General features: G+C 32.7%; 5 protein-coding genes across 5 annotated transcripts; 4 read left to right on the top strand and 1 right to left on the bottom strand.

The window, feature by feature from the left end:
• The first annotated feature begins 148 nt into the window (after positions 1–148).
• On the top strand, positions 149–3,942 carry LOC123016417 (pH-sensitive chloride channel 2-like). The gene is made up of 6 exons (XM_044416801.1): positions 149–339; positions 2,093–2,742; positions 2,791–2,940; positions 2,989–3,310; positions 3,360–3,549; positions 3,605–3,942. The coding sequence occupies exons 1-6, from the start codon at positions 281–283 to the stop codon at positions 3,851–3,853; spliced, it is 1,620 nt and encodes a 539-aa protein (XP_044272736.1). The 5' UTR covers positions 149–280; the 3' UTR covers positions 3,854–3,942.
• A 362-nt stretch (positions 3,943–4,304) lies between these two features.
• LOC123003630 (pH-sensitive chloride channel 2-like) lies at positions 4,305–6,211 on the top strand. The gene is made up of 6 exons (XM_044396519.1): positions 4,305–4,428; positions 4,479–5,086; positions 5,140–5,289; positions 5,335–5,656; positions 5,702–5,897; positions 5,942–6,211. The coding sequence occupies exons 1-6, from the start codon at positions 4,370–4,372 to the stop codon at positions 6,173–6,175; spliced, it is 1,569 nt and encodes a 522-aa protein (XP_044252454.1). The 5' UTR covers positions 4,305–4,369; the 3' UTR covers positions 6,176–6,211.
• On the bottom strand, positions 6,177–13,057 carry LOC123003629 (kinesin-like protein KIF19). Its single transcript, XM_044396518.1, has 9 exons — positions 12,806–13,057; positions 12,478–12,635; positions 8,713–8,857; positions 8,145–8,294; positions 7,037–8,095; positions 6,770–6,983; positions 6,601–6,724; positions 6,329–6,556; positions 6,177–6,279 (listed from the first exon to the last, which is right to left on the bottom strand). The coding sequence occupies exons 1-9, from the start codon at positions 12,953–12,955 to the stop codon at positions 6,228–6,230; spliced, it is 2,280 nt and encodes a 759-aa protein (XP_044252453.1). The 5' UTR covers positions 12,956–13,057; the 3' UTR covers positions 6,177–6,227.
• Positions 13,058–15,002: 1,945 nt separating this feature from the next.
• Positions 15,003–18,336, top strand: LOC123016354. Its single transcript, XM_044416704.1, has 3 exons — positions 15,003–15,141; positions 15,192–15,332; positions 18,153–18,336. Exons 1-3 carry the CDS (start codon positions 15,093–15,095, stop codon positions 18,332–18,334), a joined length of 372 nt encoding a protein of 123 aa, XP_044272639.1. The 5' UTR covers positions 15,003–15,092; the 3' UTR covers positions 18,335–18,336.
• Positions 18,337–18,396: 60 nt separating this feature from the next.
• On the top strand, positions 18,397–22,755 carry LOC123016352. The gene is made up of 4 exons (XM_044416702.1): positions 18,397–18,539; positions 18,593–18,700; positions 22,314–22,457; positions 22,507–22,755. Exons 2-4 carry the CDS (start codon positions 18,652–18,654, stop codon positions 22,734–22,736), a joined length of 423 nt encoding a protein of 140 aa, XP_044272637.1. The 5' UTR covers positions 18,397–18,539; positions 18,593–18,651; the 3' UTR covers positions 22,737–22,755.
• The last annotated feature ends 799 nt before the right edge of the window (positions 22,756–23,554 follow it).

The raw sequence follows: 23,554 nt of genomic DNA, 5'->3' as shown, positions 1-23,554 counted from the left end.
GACGCAATTGTTTTTCTCGATTGAGGCATTTCCGGATTTTAATGCAACAGCATTGGCCGATAAGCTGACCCTTGGGGGATTCCTCTCCCAGTCTTGAGGGCAGCCTAGTCTGATTCAAAACCTAACTGAAAGGTAGTACGAGTGCGGATTCTACGTTTGATTGTGGTCTGCATAAATATATGGTTTAAAGCGGCCGTGATAACGGGGTATAAGAGTCTGAATAACCTTGGATCATCTTAGTTTATTGTTTTGTATCAGATCGGATTTGTGCTTGGCGAAAATGCAAAAGTGGCTTGTGGAAGTTTGTTTTTTATGCCTTGTTTATGACTGGGTGATGTGGTGAGTGCAATATTTTTTTTCTATGACATACAGGGTGAGTCATGTGATAACGGATTTAATTTCTCGCCGAACAAAAGGCTATAAATCACGATATTAGTAAAAGTAATGAGACCGAAGCGAAGAATGATTTAATTGTTTAGGTCTAGAAAAAAATATTTTAAGGATTCACTTTCACAAGGTAGTCAATATCCAGAAATCATCAATTTATTTAACATTTTCCCAAAAAAAAACCTCTTATTTCAAATAGTTTTCTTTTCTAATTTTCGTAATAATTAAGCACGACGTTTAGTTCATAATTCTCTACACATTAGACCACTAATGGCCCATTAAAATTCCAATAATTCATTTCCAATATCCTTTTTCTTAAATACTTGTTATACCATTTTACAAATACAGGTGTCCGGAAAGTCGCGCACCTCCACTTTGTCTCTATTTATTTCTGCTAGAAAAATAATTTTTCCATTTTTTTGCTACAGGTTATTAGAAGAAGAAACAAAGAAGCTGAATCCTAAATTGTAACTCTGTTTAGTGTTATTTGTGGCTTTTATTGGCAAAATTTTTGTGCCTTTATTAAATTATTATAAAAAAAACATATACAAGATCATGAGTATCATTAAATAGATATAAAAAAAATGTCAAATGTCAAAAAAGAAATGTCACTACCCAATTACTCCTTTTCAAGGAAGTGTGGGACTTCCCGGACACCGGTATGTATAAGACAATGATTAATTTTTGACCAAAAGCTTGCAATTTTTTTTATAATGCTGCAGGGTATTTAAATTTAATGAATTTTAAATTCCTATTCTTAAGAATATTTAAATGCAAGTAAAAATAAAATTCGCAAAAAGAGTTTTTTGCATGCACGAAATGAACAATTACCTACCAAAAAAAATATTCACCTAAAAAAAATCAATAATTAGCGAGTAATAAAATAATAAAATAGAAAAGAGCACATACTTACTCATTTTCTTTTTAACTTTAAAATTATATCATCATTCATTTGACTTGACTTGACGATAACTGCACTAATACATATAGCGTTTTCACTCAAATTTGTTGAATTTAAGAGCAACCATTTTGTGATAAAGAAGATAACAAGCGTTTGAATAAAAACGTGGTTAAAAAAGTGCTCCGAAAATTTTAGGAACATACGTCTTTGATTATAACGTCAAAACCTGTCAGTTATCTGTCAAATTTACCAATTTTTGAACACCTGTCCTGTGTTATAATCATCATAAATAGCCCCTTTTTGTAAGAAGAAACAAGAAATCTAGAGGGACTCTAGATCCTCCTACTACAGCACGACCGCTACAAAAATTTCTACACAAGAAAATTCCCTATACATATTTCCTAAGCCTCCACCAATTAAAAATAAATGCACTTTCCTCACCGGTTCCTGTCCTTTAGGGTTATATTCGAAATTCTAAATTTTTCAAACAAAACAAAAGCCAAGCTGTCTGTGAGAATGTAGTTTGGATTGCGTCTGAAAATCGGTTATTAATTGACTCACTCTGTATAGATTTCCCGCCATTTTCTCTTCAAATTTTAAGACAAAAGTCCACAATACTCTAGTAAACATTTAAACTTTACACTTCATCGAGTCACAAATCAATCATTTTCACACAATTAGAATGTCAAAATACGGAAAACTTAACAATTTTGTAAAACCATCCACCATTATCGTACTATCACTACTGCCACCCTATAATTCTCGCCACTAAAATTCCCTAAATTATTACAAAAATCCTTACAGTTCTACATCAACAATTTCTACAACCCTCGCGACAAAAGATCCCCAAATAACGCCTGCCGAAAGCCTAATTATCAACGAAACTGACCTAATTAAAACAAACACATTGCCGGAAACGACACAGACTGATCACGTGACACAAACTACAGTCGAACCTGATCCCAATGAACCCAATTGTCCGGTTTTAAAACCCAGCATGGGTACTTTGAGTCAGGACCAATTGACAACAATTTTAACAAATCCTTGTCGGTATGACAAGCTTAGTAAACCCCCGACTGAGGGGCCCTTGCCTGTTTATATGCAAATTGACTTGACTCATATAGAGTCGGCCGATCAATTACAATTTAAAGCCCATATGTTGGTACAATACTTGTACAAAGACTTGAGATTGAGATATCAGGATGTTTTCCCTCATCGTGGAGATTTAATCGGGGAGGAACTCCTCAGAAGTAAGATATGGGTACCCCATGTCATGGTACGTAATGAACGCGATACCAAAGTCATGGGTATTGATGGTAAAGACGTATTTGTTTTAATTAAACCATCAGGGGATGTGGTTTATTCGTACAGAATGACAGCAACTTTTTACTGCTGGATGAATCTACAAAAATTTCCTTTTGATACACAAGATTGTTACTTGAGATGGGATAGCTGTAAGTTAGGGAATTTGTTACAATAGAGCTGGTAGTACTGTATTTTAGGGACATACAACACTACTAACTTAATTCTACACTGGGATAGAGACAATCCCGTCAAAATCGCAAAAAACTTACATTTGACTGAGTTTGTTCTCAGTGGGAGTGTACCAGAGGAAACGGTGGTACCAGCATCATTTAATAATGGAGCTTTTGGTAGGTAAACCACAACATCCCCCTAAAAAAGTAACTAAAAGTTTACAGTTGGCAACTTCAGCGAACTAGTTTTCAAATTCACACTAAAGCGCGAAGTTGGCTATTACGTGATGGATTATTTTTTGCCGTCAATTCTTCTCGTTTGTACTTCTTGGGTGACTTTTTGGCTCCAAGCCGACGCATCAGCCCCACGTGTCACTTTAGGTACTTCTACAATGTTAGCTTTCATCACCCTTAATGGCGGCATTAATAAAAACCTACCGAAAGTGTCATATATCAAAGCAAGCGAGATTTGGTTCCTCGCTTGCGCTTGTTTTATATTTTGTTCCATGGCCGAATTTGCTTTTGTTAATGTTATTTGGAGACGCAAGTAAGTACGTACAGGTGTACCAACAGTCTAACACAGAAATTATTTGAAGGAAAAAAGTGGAATTGAAGGAACGTAGCGGTAAACACATCCTAAAAGGTGCACTCACACCAAGTCTGGCAAGAAAACAATTGCGAAAAGCTGAATCTGTCAATAGTCTTTACAAGACCCAATCATGCACTAGTTTGAACGGAAGCGAAAACGGAAGTAAAGAATCACACAACAATTATTTGACAGTTCATGTACTAATTATTTCTGCCTTTTGTAAACTTGGAGTGATTATAATTCAAATTGTAGAGTTTTCCCGCCCAAATGAAGGTACCAACTATCACAACACAAAGCAACGATGACTTGATCGGGGGTGAAGACAGTGTTACCACTATACCAGTCCCGGATACCACTAGAAACAAACCTCAAACGCAAGCGTGGCACACTATGACGCCCCACGAAGTGGCCAATTGGATTGACAGGAAGTCAAGAATTGTGTTTCCGCTCGGTTTTCTTATTTTTAATATTATGTATTGGACTTTTGTTTACATTTTGTAAAACTAAGGTCTCATTTATGTACTATTCTAGTCTTTTTATCCATCTGTCACACCTTTATTTATTGCTTTTTCAATAAAAAGTTTTTTCAATGCCTTCTATGATTTTATAGTGCCCATTTTAAAAAGTAATTATTTATTGCAAATATTGTCTCACTTTTAGCACAAAAATTAAAAATATGTTCTAATATTTGCGCAACCGTAATTAAAATGCATACAAGCCGCCTAGGATTCATACTTTTTAAATCATTTTTTACATATTTTAAACAAATAATTTTCACGTGACTTTCACTAACAACTCAATTTATTTATTCAACGTAAGATTCGATGTAATCTTTATTAATTTGCACCTTTTACAAGCAATTACAGACCAATTTTGAAGTCAATATTATCCAACTTTAATATAATAATGTAAAGTACATATTTTACATTTTGTTTGGTTTGATAACGAGGTATAAGAGAGTGCATAACCTTGATACTCTTAGTTTGTTGTTTAGTGGTTTGGTGTGACTCCAAAAAAATGCAGAAATTAGTTTTAACCCTCATTTTTACCGCTTTATCTGCAAAAGCCCAAAATTCGTAAGTATTTCAAAAATCTACTACTTTAGACTCAAATACGACAATTGCAGAAGCGAAGGGTCAATAACCTTAGAAACCACGCCTTATGACACCACCCCTGCGCCCAAACCAACCCCTGCGCCTCTTACTCAGACAACCACGCCCTCTCCCAAAATCACCACCAATCCTTACGACGAATTGTGTCCCCCACTCACCCCCGACATGGATTCTTTAACCCAAGAACAGTTTATTGCAAAATTGACAGATGCGTGTCGATATGATAAACTTATCAAACCCCCAACTCGTGGCCCTCTTAGAGTTTCGATGCAGATTGACCTAACTCACATAGAGTCGGCTGATCAACTCCAGTTTAAGGCCCACATGTTGGTGCAATACTTGTACAGAGATGACAGGTTGAGATATGCGGAGTTGTCACCAAGAAGGGTCGGTCTTTTAGGCGAGGAGTTGCTCCGGAATAAAATATGGGTGCCCCACATTATGATACGGAACGAAAAGGACACTACCATCATGGGAATCGATGGGAAAGACGTTTTTATTTCAATTAATCCAATGGGAGATGTAGTTTATTCCTATCGACTAACAGCAACGTTTTATTGTTGGATGAATTTGCAAAAATTTCCATTTGATTCGCAAGAATGTCACTTAAAATGGAACAGTTGTATGTATATATAAAAAAATGATTAGGTTTTTACTGATTTTTTGACATATAAGGGACCTACAACTCTACCAATTTGATTCTTCAGTGGGACAAAGACGATCCTGTTAAATTAGCCAAAAATCTGCATTTGACAGAATTCGTGTTGAGCGCCACCTGGACTGAAGAAAATGAAGTACCTGCTTCATTCAATAAGGGCGCTTTTGGTAAATCCCCCAAATATCGCTTCTAGTGTAACCAATTTTTTTCAGTTGGCAATTTCAGTCAATTAATTTTCCGGTTTAAACTCACCCGTGACGTTGGCTTTTACATCATGGACTATTTCCTACCTTCGATTCTCCTAGTGGTCATCTCGTGGGTCACTTTTTGGTTACAAGCAGATGCAGCACCGCCACGCGTCACTTTGGGCACTTCCACCATGTTGGCTTTTATCACCCTAAATGGGGGATTAACCAAAACTTTACCCAAAGTGTCATACATCAAAGCAAGCGAGATTTGGTTCTTAGCTTGCGCTTGTTTTATTTTTTGTTCAATGGCGGAATTTGCTTTTGTCAACGTCATTTGGAGGCGCAAGTAAGTAGGGATTTTGGTGTTAGTTTTTTCTTATGTTGGTAATAGAAAGCAGGTCGAAATGAAGAAACAGAGTAGCAAACATATACTTAAAGGCGCGCTCACCCCGAATTTGGCAAGGAAACAGTTGAGAAAAGCTGAGTCGAACAATAGTTTGTATAAAGCGAGGTCCTGTTCGAGTCTTGAAACGGAAGGAGGGGACAATGCTAACAAAAATTCACAAGCGAATTATTTAACAGTTCATGTAAGTTGTGACGCGTTTGTGGTGATATTAATAATTTTTGTCAGAGCTTCCCCAGTAACCTCAAAGTGCCTCAAATTACGACTCAGAGTCAAGACGAATTGATAGAAAGTGAGGACAGCACTTCGGTTAAAATGCCCGAGAATAAGGAACCTCAAAGATGGCACACGATGACACCTCACGAAGTTGCCAACTGGATAGACAAAAAGTCCCGAATTGTATTCCCTGTCAGTTTCCTCATTTTTAATATTTTTTATTGGTCTTTTGTGTATGTTGTATAATTTATTTTCGAAAACTTTATTTAATCTACAAATACAATAAAAATGTGCGTTTTTATATCCCTTCACTTATCCTATCCTCACTTATAGCCCGTCGCATATGACTCCTGAAACGTAAAAATTAAAAAAATTGCACAACTGAGGCAATTTTCTTACGTCGAGGTCCTCGGTAGCCTCAAAGTTGGACTCGGCGGTAAAGGCGGAAGCCTCATTGGTATTCCCGGCCGTGACACAGCTTGACCCATAACCCTATCAATAGTTTCCTCATTTAGGGTTGGCAATGCTGGAATATCATCTGAGTCAGCCGACGAAGGCGGGGAAGGCCCGCTCCCGTCACTCCCACTTTCCCCTGTACCCCCCCTGCGAAAAATCGGATCACTGTAACTACAGTAACATTACACAATGTCTGATTGGTCAAAGAATATTACATTTTACTGATTGGTGGTAGTTTCTCTGTGGAGGAGGTTAAGTCAGTGTAAGTCGCCGCGTGGATCTCCTGTTGGTAAAACTGATACAGCTCTTGCAAGTCCGGTGGTAACTTGATTTTACCTTCTAAAAAAGAAAAGTCAAGCCAGGGTTAGCGACAAGAGTACCAACCTTCGATCAATTGTCTCTGTCTGGTGATTATTTCTTCGCACAGTTGGCGTTGCCGGTCGTAGCGAAGTATGAGGAGGTCTCTTCGGCGGAGTTCGTGTTGGCGAACGAGACGTTCCGATTGAAGCGCCATCTTGTCAGCTTCGAGTTCATGTACTCTGCACATGAGGGCCAGGATTTCGCGCTCGTCGTCAGAGGATAACAAAGAAGGGAGTTTCTGGGTTGTAAAATCAGTTAAAAAAATATTTTTGAGTAGGGAGTTGAACTTACATCTTCCAAGGCAACTCCTCTCTGCCGACAAACTTCCAACTTTTGTTCAATGTGAGTCCGAAGTTCTGACCACCTCTCTTGCTCCCTTTCTATATCAGCGAGCTCCCCCCAAGCTTGCTGGATTGCAGTTTCCCCTTCGACCTCCAAATCGCCGTCCTCCTCTCCTTCTTGTTCATTCCCGGCCGACCGGAAGCCATCAACACTGACCAACTTCCGTCTCCGGATACTCTGCTGCGTTCTTGCTCTCGATTCGTTGACACTATTTTTGTACAACTTATTATTCCTTGACTCCCAATGGGAGATAATCAAATGTTGTCTCTCAGCCTCCATCCCCAACCCCAACAAATGCGAATCAATCTCCATCAACTTCCTCCTCAATTTCATTTGAGTCTTGAAAGTTTCAACAATCTGCTCCCTCAACTTCTTCACTTCGTTGCTCCTCTCCTCGGCATTCATTCGTCTGATATCGGCCGATCTCGGCCTCTCTTCGTTCATCTTCTGTTGCAGTCGGGAGATTTCGTCCCTCAGTTCGTTAATAACGGTCTGGTATTGAGTCACATGATATGAAACATCCAAAACATTTCTTTCCGCTTTGGTCGATATATTGTTAGCTCTATCGGCATAAATAAGTGTATTTCTTGACTCGTCCTTTTGCGTTGCACTTGGTGACACGTGTGCAATCATAACAGTCCGACAATTGCCACTCAACGCCTCCTTCAGCAATCTAGTAAGCTTCGAATCCCGGTAATTCACATATCTCGCCCCACCACTCAACGCATTTATACAATTGCCAAGTGCCAGGAGTGAGCGGTTAATGTGAGCGCCTTCTTGGAGGCGTTTCCCGCGGTTTTTTGTTTTGTTTGCTCGCTCAGAGCCGGCTAGATCAATCATGAAAAGTCTCCCCTGTTTGATCCTCATTCGAAGATGTTCTTTTTTGTCCAGAGGCACTGAGTGTTTGACAGTTACACTCAAAAGGGCGTGGCTACGTGACGATGTTTTATTCATGGCCGTTGGTTCGATGGTTCGAGCCTTGTTGCCCTTTTGCAGCAGTTGCATAACCTTGTTAATAAAATGTTAAATTGATTAATTAAGGGATTTTAGTGCGTACCTCGTCGGTAGATGTCGTCGAGATTTCTTGGAGACCGGCCACTTGGATATTGCGCCCTCTGGAGTCTTCGCGGAGCTCGAGGTAACCGGAAGAAGGGTTCAAAAGGTCGCGGATTTGTTCGTTGTAGAGTTCCAAGTATGACATTGAAACCTAATTAAATATGTAGTAATTATACGAGTCATAATGTGTTTTCAATGGGAAATCAATTGTCCCAATGGCAAAATTGGTGATTTTCACGTGTCATGGTTGCTAAAACTTCGATCAAACAAAACCGAAAGTCAAGGCCACACTTTACGATCCTTTTAAGCGTATCAAATGCGTTTTATTATGATTAATGATCATCCAAAGTGATGCATCCTGACAATTCAATTTCTAGTGTCTTTATCATTGTCGTGTTGGCGGCATTAGATAATTTCTTGGATAAAACCCCGATAATGTATGTTTTCGGTGTTGTTTGCATTTAGCACGCAACATCAATCAACTTATTCCATTACAGTCATATCAATTATTTAAGAAAAGTCGATACCAACATGAAAAAAATTAAAGCGTTAAATTTCGGTGCACTTACCGAATATTGATCCTGTTTCTCTTTCACTGCTTCGAAGATGTCGTTCAAGGCACGTACCATGATGCCGGGGTGGGATGAGTCACCCACCATGGTATGGGTTTTACCAGCGCCGGTTGCTCCATATGCGAAAACGGTAGCGTTATAACTAGAACAAAATAATTACCACTTTTCGAACAATTTCTAATTAAACGTGTTTGGTTGTTACAAGTGGATAATTGCATCAAGTGGGCCGGTCATTAGTGTCACTTTTGACACCGCTTTTTACTTTTTTATTAAAATTTCATGGCTAGCTTAGATCGAAATATGGAAAATTTTTATTTGTGGATTTGTCATTGATACTGTGTCGATAAAGCTTACTGCCGTGGAATATAAACATAAATTAAGTCGATTACATATAAATGTATAAATTATTTGTTTGTAATTCTGTAGAAAGAATAAAATTGAATGTGGAAAATAACGACTTTTATTGTGCACTAAGTACCACAATAATTTGAATCATGAAAGTTTAATCTGACATTGGAAAAATATTTGACATCAGCGACGCAAAACAATTTAATTTTTTAGAGATAGTAGGTCACCATATTTTCCTTGCGTGTTGGTTTAAATTTCGTGATTTTCTCTACTATTAAAAGTATTTAAAATTTGCAGATTCGACGCATAATCTAGATTCTAAAAATATTCAAAGGGTTCTATTGTAAAAAAAATAATTATGAGTGACGTTCGTCCAACGTGCTAATATTGCGTGGTTTGGGGGCAGTTCCTAATGACGTACGTTGGATCTTATACTGATAATTTCTGACGTCAAGGATTTAGAAAATGTTTTATTAAAAGTTTTAATCGATTGCTAAGATACTATCATAGGAATGTTTAAAAAGGACAATGATTTATGTGAAATAAATGCAGATGTAAATAATTAAAACTGGCTGGTTATTATGGGATTATTGATTGTTTAATAAATCTTTCATTTGGGAGAAAATGGGTAATGTGAAAATTGTAGGTAATTCGGAGCATTTAGTAGCAATTTTTTGCTCAAAAAGTTTAACTTGGAAATAATCACGGGTTATTTTGTTCAAGCCTGAATTTTAGAAATGGTGGATGCGTCGTTTTTTTTTCATACACACGCAGACCAATTTGCGGTAATTTAAAAGGAGGCCAGTTAAAAAATCTAGGTTTTCGTAAATTTGAATTACAACAAATTATTTGTTTTTTTATAATTTAGTGTTTCTACTTTCAGGAAAATACGAGTATCCTATAAAAAAATTACTGAAATTATGAAATAATTTCCGTGTTTTTTGATTTTGGATTTGCATTTACCTTAATTGTCACTAATTGCTACACTAATTTTTAATGTTTCCACCTTCTTTATTCAGTTTTAGAGTGCCTAAAAATTGAATTAAACATTTTTAAATTGGTTTCGATAAATTTACGGAAAAAAATATAATGTTATTCTACCAAGAACATGTGTTCAAAATAAATTTTAAACGATACTTTAGAAATTGTTTATTATATAAAAAAAACTAAATTGCTTACATAAAAAATTGTCTTTAAGTAACCACATTATCAGAAACTTTTTAATTGACAAAATATTTTATGTGATAACTAGAACTCTGTGGCGTTTTGTGTGAAAGGACTGCCAAAATAGTATATTAAAAAACAAGTTTCATAAGACAGGTTCTAAACACGAATTCAAGTTTAAAAAACGAGTGGTGTAGCCACGAGTTATTTTAAAGAATGAGTGCTTCAAGGTTTTATGAAACTAGTTTTTTATACTATTTTTTGTAATCTGCTTGCTTTATGCCGTTTTTAAACAAAACTTTTTATTTTAATCGGTTTAGGGATTGTTGTGACGATTGGTAATGTTAATTTTAAAAACCAAAATTAGATCCAGTCGCCTTTTGTTTTATTCAAATTCTGTTAAAAAAAACAGATTTTCGTAAAATGTTCCATCAATTAATGACTATTAAAACATCGCACATGATGACGTTGCGTGTGTTAATTTGTCTACTTATTAGAGAATGAAAACAGAGGCAAATTATAAAAATGGATTTTAAATTCCGGATTGTAGTTAAACATTTTGCATGTACAGAATCTATAGTTTTAATTACACAATTAGTATTAAAAATTTAAGATATATTCAAACAAAGTGTTAAAATAAAAAAAGCACTTTTTTAAATTTTGATAGTGTTTTACAGACTTTTAAAGAGCTTGATAAAAAACAAAATCTGTGTTTTGTTAATACGAAAACATTCATTACAATAATTCTATTATTTTTTTATCTACCTATAAATATTGCAAATTAAAAAAAATGAGATGTTTATGTGTAATAAAAAAAACAACTAGTAAAATAACCTCAAAAAATATCTTCTTTAAATACTTTATGTCAGCTTATGAACAAAGTATAATACCATTTAAGTAATTATTATCCAAATTTTTATTTATAATAATCATGTAAACTATTTAAATAGCTTTAAAGAAAAAATAAATAAAAAACGCTGTTAAACAAACTAGAAATAACTTTGTTATACTTACAAAGATTTTAAATTTATTTTTAAATTTTAATAAAAACCGGTATTATTCAAGCATATTTACGCTTAAATAAATAAATCAAAAAAAATTATAATTAAAAATTGGAGAAAAAAAATTGGTAAAACAAATTTATTTTAACCCGGCGCATCCACCAAAGCTATAATCAAATTTATATAATAAATTTTAAATAATTTAGTGTTAGTGCAGAATATGTGATATTTTTGCAACTCAACTATACATATTTGTCATTAAATACATTCCCAAAAACATTTAGTTAAAGGACTCTCCAAATTTTTTATCAAGTTTCCCCTTGTTAAACGACGGGAATTTTTAGTGATTTTTATTCTAAAATACTTAAGAATTTATGATTATACAAAAAAGTTTTGTTTTTCCGGCAAAAATTTAAAAATAATTAGAAGTTTTATAAACAATTGTTGAAATTTACTCAGTGGCATAACACTTCCCAAAAGATGTCACTCAATATACCGACTGCGTCAAAAAAAAATAGTCATCACTCATTTAGTGTGCTTGCAAAATTTAGAGCTCGTAGCTTTTTTCGTTTAGAAGATACATAAGAAAAAATAAGATCAAATTTTTAATTTGTTGATGTTTGAACAAATGTTCATAGGTCAAACCTACATTATTTTTACGTTTTCTTACTATTTCTAAATTTTCCGGTAAAAATGAAATCACCCTGTATAGTAGTTGTACATTCTCGTTATTAGAAAAATTATTACATCTCATATTTTATTCTTTTTATTACACTTTCTATGTATATTGTATGCGTCATATCAGTAAAGTATAATGTAGCATTGTGAATCACTTATCGGTTTAATCTAAACATTCTAATGCACATTTTCATAATTTATTAAACTCATTTTACCGTTATATTTCACTTTAAGTTTAATCAAACATTACCTAAAATTAAAATTTTAGATGATAAAGTCAAATATTAAATGTTATTAGAAGAAAAGACATTACTGTATTTTTATTGATACTTTGTGACATTCAAGAATAACAGAAATGTAATTTAACCTAGTTTTTCTGTGTTTTGTGGATATTTTATAGGTGAATAAACGAATTAAAGGTCAAGTTAGTATGGTGTTATAAATAACAAAAACAAACTTAAATTATATGAAGCCACTAACCCGGCGCATCCACCATAAATACAATTTTTAATTAAAGATATATTAACGTAAATATTGACAGAATTTGAGTTGTAGATATTTGTTTACTCACCCATTGAGCACATCTTGGACGAGACTACTTGTCGTAACCTTATACACCTCTTCTTGTGTCGAATCCTCTCCAAAAACAACATCAAACGAATACTGTTTATCATACCCTCTCCTCTGTCTTAGAACATCGCTCCTATCACTATCCTCAATCACAATATTCTGCAACAAAACAAAAAACCTTGAGCTTAACCCAATCAAATTTTTCCATCTTCCTCACGCCAGTTATTATGCAAATGACAAGAGAAACACGAACACTGCAGTGAAGGATAATTTATAACTGACGCAAACAGATTTTTATAATTTTTACAACAATTATTAAATTTGTTTACCTTTTTGTTGATTGCATAAAGACTTCTTTGAGGCTCTTCATTTTTCAACGGTCGTATCCTCACAGCCACCATGAGTCTCTCTTCGGCACTTTTCGTCTGTCTTTTGGGATTGTCACTCCCGGAACTACTCGGAGTCGTCTCCGGAGTCATTTTTCCGGTACACACGTAACGAGAGTTGAGTAGGTTCTGGACGTGGTTGTAACACGCAATGGTATGGGTAATATGGGTTGCTAGTGGTAACGCAGTTCGATAATATTTAAATAAGAACATAAAAGCGTTTCATGGATAATAACGTTTTAAGAAGTTGGAACAAAGGGACTTGACAGGGGGCCTGTTTTCAAAGCTTTGTTAATCGAAAATTCAAGTACAATGAATGAATTTGCAAATAGAAGTATTTATTTTTAGGAAGAGAAGAATAAATTTGAAAGAGGTATCAATTAAGCTATTGTTAAGGTGATGTATAGTCGGGAAATGGTAATTAAGGGGCAAGGACGTAAAATAAAGGAAAAAACCTTGTAAAAAATATCTTGAAAGAAATGTCCTTCAACCTATTTTTGTATCTCTTGCATTTTATTTCAAATTTTTATTATTTTTCTAAAAGCAAATCAGGAAAATAACTAGTGAACTTCTTCATTTTAGGTCATTGCAAAACCCTTGCTAAATATTTTGATAAGTTTCAACAATTAATTTAAATAAAATCTTAAATGAATGAAAAAAAATTGTTTGCAGCTTTTGTCAAAAGAGGGCTAAGAAAGTCTAAGAATTTCTAAACTGTTTTTTTTTAAATAAATATTTGTTAGACAAGTCATGCTTAGACAAGTTTTATTACTTTTTATAGATAGCGCTACATAACAAATTTTCTCTAGCTTTTTTTAAAAGGTAGTAAAATTTTTTTAATTAATAAGAAGTGAATTCGTGTTTTGTAACACGAACCTAAAACGTTTTTGCGGACCCATCTACTACTCCAGACTCGGCTCCGCCTCGTCCAGCAAAGATTTTGTCCTCAAAAAATGTGTTTTAGGTATGTACTTGTAACAAAAATGACTATTGTATTACACATTTAGTATTTTCTAAAAAAGCTAAGATTAAAAAAGGAAATAAATTTACATAACAAAAATTACATTAATTAAAGGGATCAAAAGTTATACCTAATTTTGGTATAATATATCATTTCTTTACTTTTTTGAGCACAATGCTACAAAATAATTTAAAAATTGCAATCTTTTAGACATTTTATAACTTATTGATATTTTGATAATTTATTTTTAAGATTTAGAAGATTTTGATAGTTACCGTTAACAAGTACCTTTTATTATTTATCTCTTAGAAAAATATTGTAATTTTATCAGCTTAATTGCTGAGTAGATGCAAAAAAAAAACAATTATTATTGTATTGGTCGATAAATTTTAAACTACCTAGAATTTTCCTGTTTTGTTTTCACTGCCTAACTTTTATGAAAAAAAAAATGTATGAATTATAAAAAAAATGTATTAAACTTTTTATAAAAGGCTGGAAATATTAAAAAAAAATTTTTAAGTACAAAGAGACTTTTGATAACACGGATTTTATTGTTCTGAAATTTTAGAAAGCAAATGGCAGTTCTTGTAAAACTCCACTACTAGATCCTGGATTTTTGCTCGGAGTCAAACCAACCCAAGGATTTGAATTAAAATCCGGCCGTTTTGATGTCGTTTCCATTTTAACCGGATTTTGCGTTTGACTGAATACAGCATACTCAGATGCACTAGCAGGCCATGGTTGGCCAACTGGGATTATCTGATGCACCAAATCGTCGGGCAATGGGGCGTAAAACGGACGCGCGGCCTCACTAAAAGCTAGAAACAATGTTAACAAAATTTTGTTTTTTACACACTCACCTATGGAAATCAGGGCGACTATAATAAATGTTTTGTGATTCATTTCTAGTTTGTGACTGTCATTTGGTTTGAAATATTTTAGTTATTATACCAGTTATGACAAACTGTATGTAGTAAAGAATTAAAAAAATATTAAAATTCAATTACGTTAAACTTGTTATTTTTTTTTGTAATTATAAAAATGTCAAGGCCGGTTTTAATTACAGATGAACCTTTCTTCGGCCACTTACACAATTTCTATTCACTTTCATATCGAAAATGAATTCGACTACTCTATCTAATATATGTGAATGGTATTACACAAGGCCGGTAAAGGTTTTCAGGTTATATGTGAAACACAGCAATCAGTAATTCAGTGGGAATTCGACAAATGGTTGTGCGAAAATTTCGCTCTCTGTGCCTATAGGCAATGTTTGTGTTCAGTGTTTTATTGTCGGCGATTTTGTTATCACATTTGGGTAAGTGTTAATTTGTTATGATTATTTCTGAGGTTCATATTGTGCTCCAGGAAGTCCTTTACATTGTTACAAGTGTAGTGGCTCTTCGAGAAATGCTGATAAGGCCGATAAGGCGTGCGTTTATGGGTATTCTCACGTGGAGAAAATGGAGTGTCCATATGACCACGTGTGTTCTACTTATCAATACGAAAGTGAGTAACAATAACAAAATGAAAAAATATTCTAAAACAATTTTTTTGTAATATTATTTTCAAAGTAAAAAAAAACAAGATTTTTAATTAACTAATTAATTTAGTTTAAATACATCTTCATTCCTCAAAATTAGTAACTACGTATTAATAATTTATAATTAACATATTTTATAATATAACACCCCTATTTTTTTAATTCTATTACAGTCTATTCTATTCTTATTTATCTTTTTTCAAATAATTTCGTATAATTACTTGAACCGAAATTCTGGATATTTTTAATAATATGCCGAATCACTTTATTTTTATTTTGTTTTAATCCAATCCAAATATTGTTTTATACAAAGTGAAGTTTAAAAAACGTCCCATAACTTTATAATTTTTACTTTTTTGATCAAAGTTGAATAGTTGTTTGTTCAAAAATAGTAAAATATACGGGATATTCCATTTAAAAAACTGAAATTGATGTCACTTTCTGTAAAACAGGCATTAGCATTGATTGAGAATCTATCCCAAAATGTTGATGATAATAAACTGTGCAACTTTGTTCTTTTTATTCTTTATTTATTTTTTTTTTAATTTTTTTTTACTTCTATTAAAAGTTAAAAAAAATAAATAACAAGAAAATAACCCTTTCCTAATTTTCAATACGTATTTATGAAAAATTTACAGCTTCTGATGACACTACTTAATATAAATCTATTTAGATAGACATGAAAAAAAATTTTTCAAAATCTTTGAAGCTAAAAATTATAACAAATTTATTTTTTGTGATTTACGTAAAATTCCTAGCACAATATGTATTATCTATTTTTTTTTTAATTAACACTTGTCAGTGTCAAAATCGAGTATAACAGTAGTTCATATTGCTTTAAAATGGAAAATTGAGAAGTCAAATCTACATTACGAACCCGGATTTGGGGTGAGCAATACACCAAGTTCATAAATTTTTTCAATTAAAACCATACAACGATTTTTTTTTCTAATTTTGACACTGACAATTGTTTATTAAATGGAATAGACTATACAGACTGCGCCAGAACTCGCGCCCTAGAGAAAAATGCCATATAAGATGCCAGGAACATGGAAAAAATGTTAAAAAAATTTTATCTATAAAAGTTTCGAAGTTATGAGAGTTTAAATTTTACACTTTGACGCTATTTAATTATTTCTGTTAGAAAAATAATTTCCAAGTTTTTTTGCTACAGTCTATTAGAAGAGGAAAGAAAGAAGCTGTGTCCTAAATTGTTTCTTTGTTCAATATTATTTGTGGCTTTTATTGACAAAATTTTTGTATCTTTACTAAATAATTGTAAAAAACCATATATAAGATCATCAGTATCATTAAACAGACATAAAAAAATGTCAAATGTGAAAAAATAAATGTCAAATTTTTTTGACAGAGAGTTTTTTAAACATTTTTGCCATGTTCCTGGTATCTTGAAATTTTTCTCTGGAGCGCCAGTTCTGGCGCAGCCTGTATAATAAATGTAAAATTAATTTTTATTTTCTTTCATCGTTACTTCTTTCAAGTCATTGTTTTTTGTTATAATTTTTTGCATGTGTTTTCTTACATTATAAAATATTGTATCATTTCTCTCTAATTTCTAAAAGAAGACAACTAAAAAACTGCATTGTTTGCAGTTAGTTCTTATTCTTTAGTTAGTCTATCGATTTGAGACAATTTTTGAATTAAAAACATTTTAATTCTAAATTCTATAAACTTCGTTAAATGTTAAAACATATAAAATGGCAATAAAAAAGAAAGAATTAATAAAAAAATACGAAAAAAAAATTAGGTTTTTCATTAATAAAACGAAATTGTAATGATGTAGTATACATACAGGGTGCGCCAGAACTCGCGCCCCAGAGAAAATATTCAAGTAAGGTAAGATACCAGGAAAATGAAAAAAAATTTTTAAAAATTCTATCTGTCAAAAAATTTTGACATTTATGTTTTGACATTTGACATTTTTTATATCTATTTAATGATATTGATGATCTTGTATATGTTCTTTTACAATTATTTAGTAACGGGACAAAAAATTTTCCAATAAAAACCACAAATAGCATTGAACAGAGTTACAATTTAGGATACAGCTTCTTTGTTTCCTCTTTTAATAGCCTATAGAAAAAAAACTTGAAAAATTATTTTTCCAACAGAAATAAATAGTGTCAAAATGCAAACTTTAAACTCTCATAACTTCGAAATTTTTATAGATAAAATTTTTTAAACATTTTTTCCATGTTCCTGGTATCTTACCTTATATGGCATTTTTCTCTGGGGCGCGAGTTCTGGCGCACCCTGTATAATGAAATGGTACTATATGCTCATTTCTGTATAATAAAACCATTAAAAAATATAAAACAATAGAGCAAGGCCAAGTTAACCAACATACTAAATTTTAATTTTCTGTCATCAGAAAGAACTAAAGTTTATAAAAGAATTTAGATCAAAGCTTTTATTTAGAAAATTTTACAGAAAAAGACCTTTTTGAATAACAAAACAAGAAGTCTAGAGACAAAAAACATTGTAGCATTTGCTAAAAGATGAAAAAAATACGTATTATAGAATTTAAATTTATTTATTTTTTTAATTACAAAACCTTTACATCAAATGATAGTTAGTAAAATATCAGTTTTTTAAACACTAATAAACTAGTAATGTACTTATTTAGAGTAAATATTCATTTAGATTTTAATGGCGTCTAATCCTAAAGATCAAGGAAAGTTAGTTTTTCACTGTGGGAAGTTATTTGCATTGCGATTAAATCAGAACATTTTTATTTGCAATTCTAATTATTGCAATTAATTTTTTAGTATCGATTCATGGTTTGATCCGGTCCAGCGTGACAATCCGCGGCTGCGAGCCCTTCGCCAACATGGAAACCTGCCCCGACCTCCTGGACAACCTCCGCTCCCTGGTGTTCCCCGCCCGAGTCCGTGAAATAAACTGCTACTCGTGCTCCTCCGATCTTTGCAACTCTTCGTCAAACATCTGAGAAATTTTCCTTTCGACGAAGGTTACGAATTTACGACGTGATGAGTTGACGAATTGCGCGCATCACCGAAGTTATTTTTTAAACAAAAAAAGTTAAATAAATGAATAATAATTTTATTGTGGCCAAATATTTATAAACAAATAAATACCTAAGCGATAAATAAGTGTTTGGCTACCACTGGTGTAATCAGTTTAAGGTTAGTAGGGTATGTATACGCGCACAGTTTGTTATTGTTTTTTAATGGATTCTGGTAATTAGTGGGTGAGTAGACATCTCGCACGCTCGGAGATTTTTTTCGAGTGGAAAGTGAAGTGAAGATGATTCGGGTTGTGACAGTTTTGATTGTTTTTGGACTTTTTCATTTGGGTAAGTTGAGAAAAATTTTGATCGATTTGTAAATAGCACGTGCTTGAGTAATTATTTAAGTAACATTGAAAGTTTAATTTACGACTAATAAAACAAAATTTCGTAAAGATGAGTTAAGTGAACCCGTTTCATTTGAATTCTTTGCTACGTTTTATCAAATTTGTAGCCAATCTTGCAAAGAGATTTTTTTATGAGTTGGGTGATTTTATTTGAATTCCTCAATGTATTGGGGAAACATTAGCGGTCACTAAAAGGTTTACGATGGTTCAATGTACGGATGAAAATAATTGATATTGATTTTGAATTATGTATTTTTGGCTTATCATCTTTGTCTGTGACCAATAGTAATGGCCAAAAAAAAATTAATTATTACTTAGAAGACATACATAGTTTTAATATTGTAATATGATAAAATCCAAATTTATTTACAACAATTGGATTAATGTTGACCGAAATAATTTCAAGCACGATATAGTGAAATAACAAATTGTTTGTCGAAACAGCACTAACAAAATTTATAGATTCCTAAAAAAAATTTTGAAAGAGTAAATATTTGTATGATTAGTCAAGTTTTATTAGATTTTGTAGGTGGCGCTACATAGCAAACTTTCTAGATTTTTTAAATATTTAGATAATAATAATTTTGCTATTACGTAGTTGTTTTTTTAAAATCTATTAGTTTTTTTCTTATTTTCCACAAAATAAGAAATATTTTAATATTAATGTGTCAAAAACAATTAAAAACCAATTAACATATACCGCGTTTTATGTAAATAGACCAAAATCTTTTAGGTGGCAATTCCTATTAATATTTTTTAGTAATTTTTGTTTTATTATATTTTGTTTAAAAGAAAGAGGCTCTTTAAATTACCCAATCAGAGGAATTTCTGAGAATTTGCTGTATCTAGTGGTGATGTATGTAGTTTTCTATGACCAAAAACATTCTAATCAAAAAAATTTCCTGTCAATGTCAAAACAGTATCGACAGTGACTGTAAATAATTATATCTAATCAAGAGTAACCAAATTTGCTATTGATTTGTGACGAAATGCTTAAAATGATTTTGGCACTGTAAGAATTACGAATTATCTCACTACTTCAAATCTACGAATTTACGAAGAAAGAAAAATTTTGAAAATACATAGGTTTACCAATGCAAATTGGGTCGTTGCACATATTTTTTTATTGCATATTCTGTATCTTTATTAAAAAATAATTGACTCATGTTTTTTTTTTAATCTTAACTTTAGTACAAAAAAATATATCAAAAACTCGTAAAATGAAATAAACCGAAAACGCGAGCGTTTTATGCTTGCTGTGAGGTAATAATCCAGCTTTGCGCTCATTGGCTGTTTGAATGTCGGTAATGCAGATTGCAGATCTGTTTTAAGGTTATATTTTGGTTTGTTTATTTTAATATCTGTTATTACAATAATAATTGTGATGCCAAAAATGAGTACATTTAAACGCTGTGATTAAACATCCACTATATTATTCCACTTGCCACTATCAGTTGTCATTGGACTGTCGTCAGTGCTTTTGGGATTATTACGTAGAAAGCGGGAATTTATCTCGGGTTTAAATTCTACCCCAAACTTAATAATCGAAATTATGGTATTTCAAACTCTTTCAAGTTAATTTTATTGATGGATCGCTTCTTTGTAAGGTAATCTCTAACGTATAAAAGTACAAAAAACATAACAATTCCGATGGATGCAACGACCCTATTCTAACACCTAAACGAATTTGATTTCTGAACAAAATTTTGAACTGGATTAACAATACTCTTAAGGTACAAGTGGCTGTCTTTAATCAGGTACAGCTACATTAAAAAAAAAAAACGGGAAATGTCAAAAAAATTTAGAGGTTTTTTTTTCAATTTTTCCATGGTGTGAACGTGTTTTATTAAAAATAGGTTAAAATACTTTGATGGCACTCTAAATTTTGCCGTTAATTTTGTTTTCCTACATTTTCCAGGTGAGCGACGATTCTAGCTTTCTCTACTTTACTTAAATGCGGCATTACACAAGCTGGTATAAATTTAACGACATTGATAGAAATATTTTTGATACGTATTGTCAAGTTGATAATTGAGAATCAGAACCGAACTTATATTTGTAAAAATTTCATTTTACGTTTTTTTTTAATGTAGCTATACCTACCGGTTGATCTGATTTAAAATGGAGAGAATTATTAATGAATCTAATAGAGCTAACTTTGGTTTAATTATTTTCGGTTCTTTTGTTGTAAAACATTTCTTATTAATTGTTTTTATTTCTTACATGTAAATTATGACCACCCCATTTGCATCGTCCCTGATTGCGTCTTTCAACATTGATAATTTCAAAGTTTATACATATTGTTACTTGATTCCATTTTTTTTTCATTGGTCACTTTAAAAAAGCTGTAACTTGCAGATGCAAGTATTTTCTTCTCTCAAACGCGTTTCTTGTTTGAAGAAAGAATTCCTCGAGCGATTTTGGTCTAGGTCTTTAGGTACATAATAACATCCTGTATAACTACTTTTCTATTTTTCTCTTTTATAAATCAGAAAGATTAAAGTAAACTTTTTGTACCATGAGATGGTTGTCATAAATGCTTTTTCTATCAAATTTTTTAAAATCAGAAACTTTGAGTACAATTAACAAAAACTGAATATAATTAATTTGATAATGATTAATAATAATTACAATTAGTGATTTTAAAGTTGTTTTTATTTATTTAAGTATCTGAAAAGACTACAACCCACTTAATAACTAATTACTGTTAATTTATTTTAGAATTTTATTGTAAATGAGTGTTAATATTTAAATTATAATTTAAAAAATATCTATGTATTTTTATTAAACCTGTGGCAGCCTTGAGACCCGTCTCGTATTTTTAATTACGGTTGGCAGCACTGGTAAAGTAAATGACAATTTATCCCGTTCTTGTTTTATTTTTTTATTATTTTATTATTATTTCAGACATACAATTTCATTAAATGTTAAATTAGATTTGTTCTTGTGGACTTGACAACAAAGGTGGTAGCCCTGTTTCTTTTATAATAATTAAAAACAAAAGCTGAGATGACACATGTTGAATAAAGGATGTAAAAGACAAAATTAGAAAAATTATGTAAAAATAACTAATTAGGTTTTTCTTTTTTTATTGCAATAAGAAATAATTACATAAATTTTACATTTATTACTAAATATTCTTCTAATAACCTAGGTTTCAACAATTTTTGTTTACTCTTTAGTGTTAATTTCACAACATTGACATTACTTATTTTTTTAAAACAAAAAAGCGGTTGAGAAATGTTATGTACTGTAGCTACTGATTTGAATTTGGCAACGTTGAAAAATGTCAAAAAAGATTTGTGAAATTTTAAAATTGCATTTTTTCCTTCTCTATTTTATTTATTGTTGCAAACTTTATTCGAGAATCCTTAGCTACTTTGATCTGAAATTTAATTGATAATGATAACACGGTAGTTGCGTTTTTAATATTGCATTTATTAGGTATTTTACATGTTTCGTTCTAAGGTTGGTGATCAATCAGAATTTCCAATATTGTCAGCCAAATTTCACTGTGAAGTAGTAGGCAACCAATTATACATTTTGTCTTTAAGGCTCGTCCATCCGCTGCTACGTGTGCACCTCGGAGGCCTCCAGCAACCAATACGAATACGACGCGTGTCTTTACGGTGACGAGCGGTACCTGCAGGCCATCGCGTGCCCCGAGCCCTCCGTATGCACGGCCTACCACTACCAAAGTAACCCCTTTTATTTCGATCGCCCAAAACTCAATTAAATTTCTTCCAGCCCTCATCCCCGGGTCCCTCAACCAGCTCAGCACCAGTCGCGGGTGTCAGGCCCTTCGCTACGGTGCCACCTGCGAAGACATCTTCAACGACCTGCGAAGGACAGGGTCGGTCTTGCCCGGCCAGCACATCTGCGCCACCTGCAGCGAGGATCTATGCAACGAAGCGATGGGGCTTTCCCCCGGAATGTGTTTAATATTTCTGGTGATTTTTTTATTGTTGATAAAATAAATTTATTAATTTAACCGAGTTTGGCTTGTTTGGTGTTCTTGAATTTGGGTAAATATTTTGAGTGTATAAATAATTTCGTAAGTGATAAGCGTGAGTGCAAATTTGCCTCATTGTGAGGTTTGAGGGCGTGAAGAATGGCGCTTAGAGTGATTTGTGTGATTTTGGGGGTTTTCCTGATAAATAACCTCGATTCGGGTAAGTACCAATTTGGGAGAATTAAAATAACTAAAACAATAATCACTAGTGACGACGTTGCAATGCTACTCGTGTACAGCGTCACTAGGGAGTAATTTTAGGTGCGAAAATTTGTCGTACAGTGGGGGTAGTTTACCCTACTATACTTGCATGTACGGCGATGCAGTATGTGCAAAATATATAATTGAATGTAAGTCAAAAATCCCCAAAAGTCACTAAACACCATTCGAGTTTTTTTAGATGGTGACTCTTTGATGATCCATCGGAGTTGTCAACACCGCGATATTTGTGCCGTTTTAGCCTCAAAATACAACAATTATTACAGCAAATTACTCGATTGTCAAACTTGTTCGGACCACGATTGGTGCAATAGTGGCAACATTGTGAAATTTTTACCAGCTTTAGGAATTTTCTTACTCATTATTAATAAACTAATTAGTTAATTATTGTAAACAAAATTGCATAATAAATTTTCCCCAACCTTGGCCGCCATTTTGCAAACAATCCCAATTTTATAAAACCTTAAATCGACCCAAATCTCGCTCCAGTCTGACTTTAAAATGTCGCTGAAAATTTGCATTCTAGTGACTTTACTTCTAATCCATTACGGTAAGTCTAGACTT

The sequence above is a fragment of the Tribolium madens genome, unplaced genomic scaffold (genome assembly GCF_015345945.1).
Source record: "Tribolium madens isolate multiple individuals breed KSU strain unplaced genomic scaffold, Tmad_KSU_1.1 Scaffold_1;HRSCAF=32;Tcas5.2_LG8, whole genome shotgun sequence".
In the NCBI taxonomy this organism is placed as follows: domain Eukaryota; kingdom Metazoa; phylum Arthropoda; class Insecta; order Coleoptera; family Tenebrionidae; genus Tribolium; species Tribolium madens.
Note: the sequence above shows the minus strand (reverse complement) of the source record. Positions and strands in the feature narration are given on the sequence as shown.

Coding starts and splice junctions, on each gene's coding strand:
- LOC123016417 (XM_044416801.1), top strand. CDS start 281: ATGCAAAAGTGGCTTGTGGAAGTTTGTTTTTTATGCCTTGTTTATGAC. Junction 3,311..3,359: donor AATGTTATTTGGAGACGCAA/GTAAGTACGTAC, acceptor AATTATTTGAAG/GAAAAAAGTGGAATTGAAGG. Junction 3,550..3,604: donor ACAATTATTTGACAGTTCAT/GTACTAATTATT, acceptor TTCAAATTGTAG/AGTTTTCCCGCCCAAATGAA.
- LOC123003630 (XM_044396519.1), top strand. CDS start 4,370: ATGCAGAAATTAGTTTTAACCCTCATTTTTACCGCTTTATCTGCAAAA. Junction 5,657..5,701: donor AACGTCATTTGGAGGCGCAA/GTAAGTAGGGAT, acceptor TGTTGGTAATAG/AAAGCAGGTCGAAATGAAGA. Junction 5,898..5,941: donor CGAATTATTTAACAGTTCAT/GTAAGTTGTGAC, acceptor AATTTTTGTCAG/AGCTTCCCCAGTAACCTCAA.
- LOC123003629 (XM_044396518.1), bottom strand. CDS start 12,955: ATGACTCCGGAGACGACTCCGAGTAGTTCCGGGAGTGACAATCCCAAA. Junction 8,858..12,477: donor GTCCAAGATGTGCTCAATGG/GTGAGTAAACAA, acceptor ATTTTGTTCTAG/TTATAACGCTACCGTTTTCG. Junction 6,984..7,036: donor GAGGAGTTGCCTTGGAAGAT/GTAAGTTCAACT, acceptor TTTACAACCCAG/AAACTCCCTTCTTTGTTATC.
- LOC123016354 (XM_044416704.1), top strand. CDS start 15,093: ATGTTTGTGTTCAGTGTTTTATTGTCGGCGATTTTGTTATCACATTTG. Junction 15,142..15,191: donor GATTTTGTTATCACATTTGG/GTAAGTGTTAAT, acceptor ATTGTGCTCCAG/GAAGTCCTTTACATTGTTAC. Junction 15,333..18,152: donor TTCTACTTATCAATACGAAA/GTGAGTAACAAT, acceptor TTAATTTTTTAG/TATCGATTCATGGTTTGATC.
- LOC123016352 (XM_044416702.1), top strand. CDS start 18,652: ATGATTCGGGTTGTGACAGTTTTGATTGTTTTTGGACTTTTTCATTTG. Junction 18,701..22,313: donor TTTTGGACTTTTTCATTTGG/GTAAGTTGAGAA, acceptor TTTGTCTTTAAG/GCTCGTCCATCCGCTGCTAC. Junction 22,458..22,506: donor CACGGCCTACCACTACCAAA/GTAACCCCTTTT, acceptor AATTTCTTCCAG/CCCTCATCCCCGGGTCCCTC.